The sequence below is a fragment of the Pipistrellus hanaki genome, assembly GCF_964339955.1.
Source record: "Pipistrellus hanaki genome assembly, chromosome: 2".
NCBI lineage: Eukaryota > Metazoa > Chordata > Mammalia > Chiroptera > Vespertilionidae > Pipistrellus > Pipistrellus hanaki.
In genome coordinates this window covers 38,289,337-38,301,822 of record NC_140504.1, presented here as the reverse complement: position 1 = coordinate 38,301,822, position 12,486 = coordinate 38,289,337, and the positions used below count along the sequence as shown (strand labels likewise).

Genomic DNA, 12,486 nt, shown 5'->3' with positions numbered 1-12,486 from the left:
AGCCAGCTTCTCCCTCTGCACCCAGGGCCCGCACAGCGGGCTCCTAAGAGGAGAAGCCTTGGCAGCAGAATGGGGGGCTGTGCATGAGTCCAGCAGCATGGGCTTCCTGCCATCAAGGCTGGTGTAGCAATTCCACGGTGGACTGTCCAACCACCGGCACGGAGATCTAAGCTGAACACGGAGATCCAAGCTGGATACCAGCCATGAGTTGATTTCCTGAGGCCCCCTCCAGGCTGGAAAGGACAGCGATTCATCCTGAGTGGGGTTGACCCGTGTGCTTTCCTGCCCCCAGTGCCTCAGGGAGCATCCCCGCAGGGACTCTCCATTGCTTCGATGGAGAGTCGCAGCATGTGCATAGATCACAGAATTCACACACACACACACACACACACACACACACACACACACCGCCGGTCCTACCACACATCGCCCTCCTCAGAAGCAGCCAGTAGCCTTTGGAAAGTGAGGACGAGCAGCAGCATTGGGCATGACTCTGTGGGCTGGGGGTGCTAACCTCGGACCAATGGCACCAAGCCCCCAGGAGGCAGACTCTATGAATGTGAGCCAAGAGGTCACATGAGTTGTGACTTTATTCATTGTCACACTCCTGTCAAATACCCACATGGGGAATTTGTCCTCCCCGTCCCTGCCATCTTAGTCTCAGTGGATCTAGAGGGAGTGGTTCCCAGGAAGAATATTTCCATTATGGGGCAGAATAAGAGTCCTACTTAGCCGAAACCGGTTTGGCTCAGTGGATAGAGCATCGGCCTGCGGACTGAAAGGTCCCAGGTTCGATTCCAGTCAAGGGCATGTACCTTGGTTGCGGGCACATCCCCAGTAGGGGGTGTGCAAGAAGCAGCTGATTGATGTTTCTCTCTCATTGATGTTTCTAACTCTCTATCCTTCTCCCTTCCTCTCTGTAAAAAATCAATAAAATATATATATTTTTTTAAAAGAGTCCCACTTAAATCTCTGCCTCCCTCTGCTGCTGCAGTTGGTCCCTCACACTAATTCTACATCCCTCTCCCACTAATTCTCCCTCATCTCCCTCCCACTAATTCTACATCCCCCTCCTTCTCCCCCTGCTAGTGACATGTGTAGCAGGCGCCCCAGACTCTTGTCTGGCCGTAGCTCTTTTTCATTTGCCCATTTACAGTTACAAGTGGTGGCAGGGCAAGTTTGTGAAATGTCCGGGTGAGTCACCAGACGCCAGACGCCAGACAACTTCCGCTCGTAACAGCCAACATCCTCCTGATGATCAGTTAGTCCCTCCAGCATGGCAGCTGCTTCCTCTACTGGCAGGAATGGGGACATGGCGATAGGATTCCTCGTGCCAGCAGCAGTAAGGCCTGGGTGGGGGGAGGCCGTATAGGGTGGAAGTTCTCCTGAGAACCCAAGCAACTTCAGGAGGAACAGTCACAGGACAGAGGAGCATGCTCTTCCTGGTGCTACTAGTAGTATTTTACTAGCTTGAGCTGTGCTGAAAATCCTGATTTCTGAATTCAGTTTTCACCCCCGATTTGCAAAGCCTTGGCCATGGAAGGATAGATAACGTTTGAATGACCATTCTGCCACGAAGGTATCAGAGGAAGAGCCTGTCTACTCACCTTTTTAAGTCACAGCCTCCCCACCCACCCACCCCCTGCATCCCCGTGTCTCCCCTGTCCCCCTGGGCAGGGTGCAGGCCTAATTGTGGGTCCCTGGTCTGGTCCCTCAGGGTCTGGGTGGTGAGAAGAACTGCTTTAATACCTGTAAACCCGCTAATGTAATGCGTAAGGGTTGTTTGCTGATACCTGGGGGATTTCCTTTTAGATCTAGATAATGTAGTTCCTTTCATTATTTTTATTATTACCTTATTGTTGTTCAAAATTATTTCATGCAGTCTCATGATGAAGAAAATAAGTTGTGGCAAACAGTCATTTCTGGTGAGACTGCAGGTTATTTTAGATGCTTGACCAATTGGTTTTCAACTATTTTAAATTTCCTTTTCTACTTATAAAAAGAATATGTATGTAGGCCATTAAAAGTTTAAAATATACAGAAATGCAAATCAGACATAACCTAGATAACCACTGTAAATATTTCACCTCAGACAATTTGTCTATAAAAATGCATATTTAAAAAACAAATTGGAGCCATACAAATTGGGGGAGGAGGGTTGTATTTTAGTCTTACTGAAAAATTCACATCAAATGTCTGAGGAAATGGGTAAGGCTTTGACTGAATTCAACTAGACACATCAGCTTGTCCTCCCCACCTACCACCCCTCTATGGGCTTACTCCTGCCCAGACATTTGAGAGCATCTGGCTGTTGAGCTAGAGGTGGTTTCCCAGTTGTAACATTTCTTTGACTCCAGTTCCTAGTAGCTTTGAAAGACTAAGACAGCCAGCTCAGACTTCCTAGAAACTGGCAGAGACTGGAGCAACAGAAAATGCATGAAAGGGAAAAAGGTGGGAGGGAAGGAGAGATGGAGGGAGAGAAAGAGGGAGGGAGGGGTGGAAGGAGGCCCACCACAAAAATATGTGAAATCTGAGAACAATTGATTGAAGCTTAGGAGTGGTTCCCTTCCTTTTAGGTTTGCAAAGGAAATGGGAGCTTCAGATATAGACTGGCCTAGATGTCCAAGTTCAGACTCTGGGCCACCGAGCAAATGGTATCTATCCAGCCTAGTACCCATGGAAACACCCTAGAGAGAGCTCCTTTGTGAACTCGGGAGAGTTACTGGGATGGGTTAGGCAGAAAGTGACCCCTTGCGCTAACCCCAAGATGGCCAAGAAGGAGCTTGGTGAGCAGCACAGCACAACAGTTAAGGGTTCGAGCACTGAAGGCTTACAGACCCAGCTCAAATCCAGCTCCATCTCTTTGGGGAATTACGTAACCTCTCTGTGCTTAAGGTCTTTTCATCATTTATTTTATAAAATGGAGGTAATGCTGTACAGTCTTCCTGTGAGGATTAAATGAGATGACTTAGGCATTTTGTTAGCATATTATCTTGGCAATGAAACTCTGGCTTTTCCCTGCTGTCCACTAGATGGCACAAAGGGACCACTGTAGCTCCAGCGAGTTCAGTGGCAGCTCCTACTCCACAGGGAAAACTTTTTCTTTTCTTTCAAACTAGCCTTTTTTCTCTATTCTTTACAATTTGCCATAGCTTTTTAAGGACCATCTCCATAACATATTATCTTTGGCAACTAGTTCCCCACATGTGTTCCTCCAGGCAGCTCTCACCACCACCACCACCACCACCCCATCCCCCAAGTGAAAATTATGTACATTAGCTTATGTGATAGAGATGGTCCTTAAAAAGCTATGGCAAATTGTAAAGAATAGAGAAAAAAGGCTAGTTTGAAAGAAAATGAAAATAGTTTGCCCTGTGGTGTAGGAGGAGCTGCCGCGGAACTCGCTGGAGCTACGGCGGTCCCTTTGTGCCATCTAGTGGACAGCAAGGGAAAAGCCATAGTTTCATTGCCAAAGTTGGTGATTTGCTGAAAAACATTTAAACTCACTAACGGGTTCACTTGTTAAAAAACTTCATTCAGTAGTTTAAGCAAACGAAAAGAGTAGGTTTCTAAACATTAAGTGCTAAAACTAAACCTAAATTTCTAAAAACGATTTGGAGGTAGGTGCTCTGTGCTACAGAGATCGCCCACTGAGGAGAGAGCAGCCACTCCAGTCCTTCCCAGCATGGCCCACCTTTCCATCCTTCTTGTCCTTCTCCACCAACATGCTGTATGCTTATTCCGGCACATGAACTGGGAACTGTCTTCCCAACATGCTGCCAGGCCGTGGCTGGTCCTGGAGCCAACGTACCATTTGGCTCATTTTTCTAAGAAGGCAACAGTCACTTAAAATATGGCTGTACTCAAATTGGACATCTGTCCAGGGCCTAAATGTTTGGAGTAGTTTTTCTGGTGTGTGTGTGTGTGTGTGTGTGTGTGTGTGTGTTTGCTCTGTGTTTCCTTTTAATATACTTTATTGATTATTTATTTATTTATTTATTTATTTTTTTACAGAGAGGAAGAGAGAGGGATAGAGTGTTAGAAACATTGATGAGAGAGTCATCGATCAGCTGCCTCTTGCACACCCCCTACTGGGGATGTGCCCGCAACCAAGGTACATGCCCTTGACTGGAATCGAACCTGGGACCTTTCAGTCCCCAGGCCGACGCTCTGTCCACTGAGCCAAACCGGTCTCGGCTGCTCTGTGTTTCCTTTTAAAGCCATTTATTTATTGCCGTTATCATTTGTTTCCTCCCCCAGATGTTTATGAGGATGAAGACAATGGCAGACAAACGTCCCCCAAATGTGAGTAACAATAGCCTCTTGGAGTGCTGTTCTGAGAGCTTCTCTGTGATATCCTGGTAATTGCGATGAACAACAATCACAACCATGTTACCTATTAAATTCCTACGATGTGCCAGACATTTGTAAACATTTTTCTCACACCAGCCCTACAGAATAGAAACCCGTCCCCACTGTGGAGACAAGGAGCTGATGCTCAGAGAAGTGAGGTGGCTTACCCGCGATCACACCGTCGTGAGCGCTTGGCAAAGTCAGACCTGCTCTCGGGTCTGACTCCAAAGCCCCTGCTCCTCCCACCGGGCAATGGGGGCCTCAGCTGTTCGGTCATGTGCCTGTGACCTGCCAGACCCCGGGCCCGAGAGTCTGGGGTCCCCTCCGGGCTGCCACCTCCGCAGCACCGAAGGCTCAGTACCTGAGGCTCTCTCGGTGCCACAGAGCCCGCGGCCAGGGAGCACAGGGGGAAGGGGTGAGATGCGGACGTGACGGAGGTTCAGCCACGGCAGCCCACGAGCTGCACCCTCCTCCCTGTGAAGCCAGGGGCTCTGACGGAGGGGCTTTCTCCAAGGCTTGCCAGGTTCTACCCAGTCTGGCTTCTCCCAGGGGTCAAGGGGGGATCCGGGGAGAATAGAGGTTTATCTCTGCTGCCCAGAGCCCAGGGCCCTTGGGGGAGACACCTAAGGTCACACACAGAGCATCTGCAGTTGGTCTCAGAAGAAACTTTCCCTCAAAAGATCTTGTGAGATGATTGTGGGTGACCCACCCCCTCCTGCAGCCCCTTTCTTCCTCTATCTCCCAGAGTAGGGCAGAATAGAACATAATTGTTGAGCCCTAGCTGGTTTGGCTCAGTGGATAGAGCATCGGGACATGCAGGAGGCAGCCAATCAATGATTCTCTCTCATCAGTGATGTTTCTATTCCTTTCTCCCCCTCCCCTCCTCTCTGAAATCAATAAAAATATATATTTTTTTTAAATAATGAGTGTTGAATAGAATAAAGACATCACACACTGTGAGAGTAACATGGTTCCGTAAACTTGTGTTTCACTATAAATGCACTTATGTGGGTGCGTTGTGTTGGGGTGTAAAATTCGCATCTCCCTTCAGGTGCATGTAGAAGGGGCTGGAACTTGTCAGGTCTTTCAGTTCCCAAGTTGCCTCTAGCCATGTCCATGTGGGGGTTCTACAGCTGCTGGAGGCCAGAAACCCCTCTCCCCCATCCTCCCAGCGGGTGGCTTTCTGGTCTCTGGAAGCAGCATTGTCTGGGCACTGACATCATGGACCCTGGAGACCCAGCCCTTTGGGTCACCCAGGGCGTGGTCCAGGGCCTGGCTGCTCCCATCCCCTCTACAGCCTGCCTGCAGGACCAACAGACCTTCTCTCATGGTCTGCTCCCGGCATGGGCATCCCGGGTGGATGATCGCCCTCCAGAGGCACCCGTAGCGGTCACAGCAGATGCCCCTGAGTCACATATGGAGGATGGTGGGAGGATCTTCCTGAACCAGTCTCTCATTTGACTCTCAGCTGCCTCACCCCTATCACGTGCTAGGAGCAGGAATTAAGCCGGGGTTTCTGGAGGCCCCTAGGGGGGGCTGAGGGCAGCTCCATGCTGCTCACACAGCCCCCACTGGCCTGCCCTGGGGAACCCTGGGCCCCAGAACACAGTTTGGGGGGACTCTGGGTAGCAGGTTGGGGACCTCCCATATGACCACTGGCTGTTCCCCCACATAACGAGCCTCCAAGTGCACCCCCAGCTGCAAGCTCCTTCTGCTCCCCTTCCAGGCCATTGCTCTGCCCAGAACGGCCTCCCTCCCCATGTTCGGCCCCCTCCCTCCGAGTTCTCACCAAACAGACCTTCTCCAGCCATCCCTCAGATTCCTGATCCTGCTGCTCACTGGCTGGCCCTGGCCTGGGGCTGCCACGTGGGATCACTGCTGCCTCAGCAGCCTGCCTGGGGGCGGAGTGGAGCAGAGCAGGAATGCTGTAGACCCCAGCAGCGTGCTTACCTACAGGCCAAGGGAATTCCTCCAAGTGATTATTCCTCTTGTATCTCAGTTTCTTCATCTGTAAAATGGGCTGAGGCCCTGACGCAGTTGTCCTGACATGCCCCACGGCGTCTCACTGCCCTGGGACACAGCAGGTGCACAGTGTGACTGTTGGCTAATTAACCCACTCATTGGAGAGAGAGGCGGGATGTACTACTGCCCGCCCACCCCTTTCCTCAGGGGCAGTGCCCTGACATTGGCAGCAGCTGCTAAGGAAATGGCAGTCACCAGGGGAGAGAAATAAGAGCAAGAAAGAGAGGCGGGTGGAGAGGTAGTCAGGCACAAAAAGAGAGAGAGTGTTTGTTTGTTTGTTTGTTTGTTTGCTTGTTTCTGGGAGAACAGGAGGTGGGGCTAGGAGCAGCCTGGACACGACTTCTCAGTCTCAGTTACAGAATTCAGAGCTGGAAGGGGGGCCTGGAGATCACTGACCCACCCTCCCCACCCAGGGGAAGCAGTGCGCCCGGGAGGGGAGGGGTTAGAGGTGGGAGAAAGGGCTCCTGGGAGGGCTCCCCGCTCTCCCCGCCCCCCTTTCCTCCACAGCCCGCCCACGTCCCCCCCTTCTCCCCGCAGGCTGCTCCCGCGGGGCCTGCGTCTCCGCGGAAAGCTTTGAAGAAGGCGAAGGGGCAGGAGACCTGGAGAAGGAGAGCAGCGCTCTGGGGGTAATTTATCTCCTGCCACCTCTGGCCCATTCCCTCTCCATCGTTCCTGGTCAGCAGCTTCCCCGCCTCCTCTTCCTCTCCCACCCCCGGCCCTCCGTTCCCTGACTCCATCCTTTCAGGACCAGGCCTGGGCCAGGGAGGCCACTGCCTCTGCAAAGGGGCTCAGACCTCCCGCCCCTCCGCCCCCCACACCGGCTCCTTAGCCCGCGCTGGTTTCTGGCGGGAGTGGAGGACGCCTGTGGGGACCCCGAGAGGCCGGGTGGGCGATCCGGGGTGGGCGATCCGGGGTGCACCCGCTCTGCGGGGGGCAGGGGAGTCCGCGGTGGGCCTGGCCTGGCACCCCGCTAACCCTGAGGGTGCACCCTGCCCCGCCCTCCAGCTCTCCGGCCTTTTCCAGTTGGACGACAGCGATGACACCTGCTCCCCCAAGTCTGCTCCGGACCCGGGGGAGCGCGTCCCGGGAGGAAAGGGAGGGGACGATTAGAGGACACGCGAGTGTGAGCCAGGAGGAAAGGTGGGTACGCGGACGTATTAGCCCAGGGGTCGGCAAACTCATTAGTCCACAGAGCCAAATAGCAACAGTACAACGATTGACATTTCGTGTTTGAGAGCCGAAAACCGACTTCTGCACGTGGGTCACGAAGTTTCAATCGCACTGTACCTGCGGGAGCACGTGGTATTTTGTGGAAGAGCCACACTCAAGGGGCCAAAGAGCCGCATGTGGCTCGCTCGAGAGCCGCAGTTTGCCGACCACTGTGTTAGCCAGTGCTTCTCTGGCTTGCTTCTTGGCATTTCTGGGCAATGGAGCGCGCTGGGGGTCTCGCCCCTGCAGGAGATGACTAATGTCTGGGCAGGAGCAGGGCCGCGGGTGGGGGCTGGCGAAGGGAAGAGGGGGGAGGGGGCTCCCCAGAAAACTGGCACTCCTTCCAGACCGCCGCCCCAGGCCGTCCTCCGGGGCCTGGGAGCCACGGAGACCCGGCGCCGCTCCAGTCTCCGCTCCCCGGGGCCTGCGGGAGCGGGGCTCGGTGCGGACCCGCGGAGACCTCCGCTGGGACACGGGCCGCCCAGGGTCCCGGTTCCCAGGGTTAACCCGCCAGTTCCCACCGGGGACCGGCTGGGCACGAGGATGTCTACCGAGAGCAGCATCCCGGGCCTCGCCTCTGCCCGCAGGGCCACAGCGCCCACTCACCCAAACTGTGATGGCCACAAACTGCCTCAGATGCTGCCTAAGTCCTCAGGGGGGTGGGGAGGGGGCGCGGGGGTGGGGGTTCGGGGAGAACCGCTCCTCTGAGCCGGAGGACTGAGGACCTGAGCCCTCCACCCGCCGGCCAAAGACTTTCCCTCCTAGTAACAAGCCTGGAACAAAGTAACTACAAACATCAATTTCTGGTCCCTGTGGGAAAAGTGATGTTGCAGTTACTTTGTTCCAGGCTTGTTTCCTCTCAGAGGATTTGCTGGTTACAAGGTAACTTGTACTCTTTTTTTAAATTAATTTATTTTTTGTTTTATTAGATTTTAGTTTTACAGTTTTATGTCATAGCTTTCAAGTTACCTGTTTATGATTTTATTTTAAAGATTCGTTTTTTTTTAGTTACTCATTTTCAGTTACTTAGAGTTTTTTCATTTTAAGAATTATATTTCCAAATTAGTTATTTGACATACTCTTTAGAGTAAAATGTTTTTAGTGATTTCAGGGTTTCCTCCTAGTTATTTAGTTTTAAAGTGACTTACAGGTTCCCAGTTATCTAGTTATTTGGGGTACTTTTACATTTTTGTCATTTAAGTTTTTTAGTTATTTTGTTTTAACTTATTACATTTTCTTAGTTATTTCTTTTCAGCTATGTCTTTGCCATTTTAAATTTTTTTTTCTGTTTTGTATATTTTACTCATTTCATTTTCAGAATTGTTTACTTTAGAACTTGTCAGTCAAGATCCAATCAACAGAGAGGGGGGGGGCGGTGATGATGAGTGAGAAGCGCTCAGTCCAGCGGGGACACACACACACACACACACACACACACACACACACAGGACGGCCGGACTACAGATGTGGAAGCAGATTTTCACAGTGCAGTGTGATCTCTGAGGGCTCAGAGCCCTTCCTGACCCGGTGGCCCGGGAAGGGGTGGCATCTGAGCTGGGTCCTCCAGGGCGTTTTCTCCCGGTGAAGGGCATCCTGGAGGTGCACAGGCACAGGGCACACCCCGCACAGCAGGGAGGATGGACTGACCTGGCTCAGAAAGGTGCTGCCACTGCCTGGTGCTGACAGAGGCAGCCTCATTGAGGCCTCGCAGCCAGACTGCACGAGAGTAGGAAGTAATGTCAGGAGCCAGAGGGCTCCCTGACCTTACTGCCCAGCCACAGTGTGCACGGCCCTCTGACCTGCCCTTCCTGGAGTGCTTCAGCTGCTTCCTGGCTTTCTCACTGGTCCAGCCACCCCTTCCCCCGCACCCTTGGAGGTGAGTCCCACCTTCCTCCACCTTTTGTTGCTGTTTCTTAAACATCTGTAGGGAAGGAGGGGATTGAGACCAGCCAGCTGTGACTTGAGGTGAGGTCAGGTGTGACTCGCAGGTGAGGGCAGCTGCAGAGGAGGCACAGGAGAGCCACTGCAGGGTCTCAGGGAGGTTCTGCAGAGCAACTTCGTTAGGCTCCGGCATAACCAGCCCTGACCTCCTCTGCCTGCACTCAGCAACCGTTGAAGGGTGGTGGGGATGTCCTCCCCAAAGGTGGGAACCTGCTTTAGACCCAACCCAAGCTTGTGAATCCACAGACTGGGATTTTTAAAAATAATTCTTTACTGTTGAAAGTATTACATATCCCCCCTTTTCCCTCATTTAGCCCCTCCAGTTCTTGCATCCCCCTTTAAGGCCTTCAGTACCCTATTGTCACAGACTGGGATTTTTTAAAGCACACAGAGCCTTTTGCTGCAGGAACAGCACTGGACATGTCTACCAAGTCACAGGAGAGCATAATCTATCCTGGCATGTTTTCACACTTCTTTTTTTTTTTTTTTAAATATATTTTATTGATTTTTTACAGAGAGGAAGGGAGAGAGCTAGAGAGCTAGAAATGTCGATGAGAGAGAAACATCGACCAGCTGCCTCTTGCACACCCCCTACCAGGGATGTGCCCGCAACCAACCTACTTGCCCTTGATCGGAATCGAACCCGGTACCCCTCAGTCCGCAGACTGACGCTCTACCACTGAGCCAAACCGGTTTCGGCATGTTTTCACACTTCTTACAGGCAGTCTTCTCTGCTTTGGCCTCTCCCCTTATCAATCACAAGACATGCGTTTCTCAGTGAGGATCTGTAAAATCAGAGCTGGACAGAAGAATCCTCAGGGTTCTGGCTGTTAGAACCGTCAGGGAACACATCACTTGCATCCTCTGAAACACCTTTTCCACTGATTAGCTGGCCACTGGTTACAGAAACACAGCTCAAAGCCTTCTCCATCCTTTGGACCATTGTTTTCTGAATCTTTGAAAATGATCACATTTGACGTGTAGGCTGAGCACAAAGTGCTCAAGCCCCCTGCCCCCCCCCCCCAGACCCTCTCCACAAGCCTTACATCCCAGGGGGGAGGGGGGCGGCGGCTAGAGGAGCCAGTGCCATGCCAGGCCTCGTGGCTGGCGTTCCCAGATGCCTCCCCTACATGCTCTGGGTGGTCCTCTCTGGCCTTCCATCCGGCCTCCTTGTCCATGCCCCACATTGCTACTCTGCTGGCAGGTGTCCTCTGAGAGGACACTGGGCTCGTGGTGGACGGTGGGGTGGGACGGGAACAGTGGAATAATTCTCGTAAAGCCATGATAGATCCACAGTAGGTCCCCAGAAGGCACGGCATTCCCTGCCTCAGGCAGGGCCTGGACACACTGCTCACTCGGGAGATGGACTTCTCAAAGGTGGGGGAGGTGGCTCTCTGTGAATGAAGTTTGTGTCATTTTTCCATTTAAATCAATAGAAAAGACTCCAAACCCATCAGATGAAATCCTCCAGCCTCCTTTCACAACCTCTTCAAACCACCTGTGGCTTTACAGTGTTGCCTGTTGCCCACTAGAGGGACCCAGATTTCAGTGCGAGGGCTTTGGCTGAGGCAGTTGCCCTAAAAGTGGCCCCGAGTCCTTAAAACCTGGCGGGAATCTGAGTCCACACTGAACACCAGCCGTGCATTAGGAAATAATTAGAAACACAGATTCTCTACACCAGCATTTCCCAGAATGCACTTTGTAGAATAGGTAGAAGAGTGTAAGGGTTTAGCAACAAAATTATCCAATAATAAATACATTTTTAAAACATGACATAGTCTGTTCCTCTCTCAGCTGGTTCCAGCTAGAGTAAAGGATCTGAGGACTCTTGCAGAAAGGAAGTGTGTATACTTTTGTTAAGCTCATCATCTCCCAAGCTTATTTGACCCCCCCCCCCTTTTTTTTTTGTGGACTCTAACATCCCGTGTGTACGGGTAAAGGGAGAGGTTAAGCTGTTGTAACAAAAAGACCAAGCAATATAGTGACTGAAAGAATATCCTTTCTTGCCGAAACTGGTTTGGCTCAGTGGCTAGAGCGTCGGCCTGCGGACTGAAAGGTCCCAGGTTTGAATCTGGTCAAGAGCATGTACCTTGGTTGCGTGCACATCCTTGGTAGGGGGTGTGCAGGAAGCAGCTGGTCGATGTTTCTTTCTCATCGATGTTCCTAGTTCTTTATCCCTCTTCCTTTCTCTCTGTAAAAAAAATCAATAAAATATTTTTTAAAAAGAATATGATTTCTCACAAAACAGCCCTGGCTGGGTATGCAGGCCACGTGGCCCCCTGCAGTGGTCATCTGCTGTCCTGGGTTCCTTCCTTCTGGTTTTCCCACCGTCCCCTAGAACATAGTCCTTGGCTGCAGAGTCCAAAGCAAGTCTGAGAGGGTCCGATTCCCACTCGCAGCCAGCGGGGAGAACTTGGCATTATGGCACGGGCAACGTTGGAAGGCCCGCCCTCCGCAGACGGCACACACCTTCTCTTCCTTCAGTGAAAGCCTGGCTGCATGGCCACGGCAGCTGCCAGAAGGGCTGGGGGTGTAGCGGGGAGGACATTGCCCGCCTGCGATTTTATTGCTGTGTGCCGGCGTCACCCAGCCAGCCTGCAGCAGAGCAGGGACTAGAACCCGGGTCTCCCAACTCCTACCCAGGATTCCAATGGCCACATTAGCATTGCTTACCCCTTCATCGTGTATGAAGTGCCTCTTGAGTTCCAAGTTTATTGTCAGATGAGGATAGAAAGCTTTATCAAACACAGTTTCACTGGTTCTCTATAAAATACCAATTGCATCTCTAATCTGCTCGCAGTTGTTATTTATGGATAAATTTTTGAATGTGGCTATTAAAGCAGCAAAAACTATAGGTTTATATCATAATATTTTCATTTGCCAGAGTACACATACAGCGGGTCTTCAAACAATGTTTCATTCAATGTTATTTCACTGATGTTGTTAAAAAAGAAAAGAAAA

General features: G+C 51.6%; 1 protein-coding gene across 1 annotated transcript in view; it reads left to right on the top strand.

Annotated features, from left to right (window-relative positions):
* MCF2L2 (MCF.2 cell line derived transforming sequence-like 2) overlaps window positions 1-12,486 on the top strand; it is a 175,471-nt gene that overhangs the window by 160,083 nt on the left and 2,902 nt on the right. Inside the window, exons 26-28 of the mRNA XM_084874189.1 lie at window positions 4,261-4,305; window positions 6,913-7,001; window positions 7,381-7,515. Of these exons, the coding sequence (XP_084730315.1) occupies window positions 4,261-4,305; window positions 6,913-7,001; window positions 7,381-7,485 (239 nt within the window). The 3' untranslated portion in view covers window positions 7,486-7,515. The remainder of the gene's footprint in view (window positions 1-4,260; window positions 4,306-6,912; window positions 7,002-7,380; window positions 7,516-12,486) is intronic.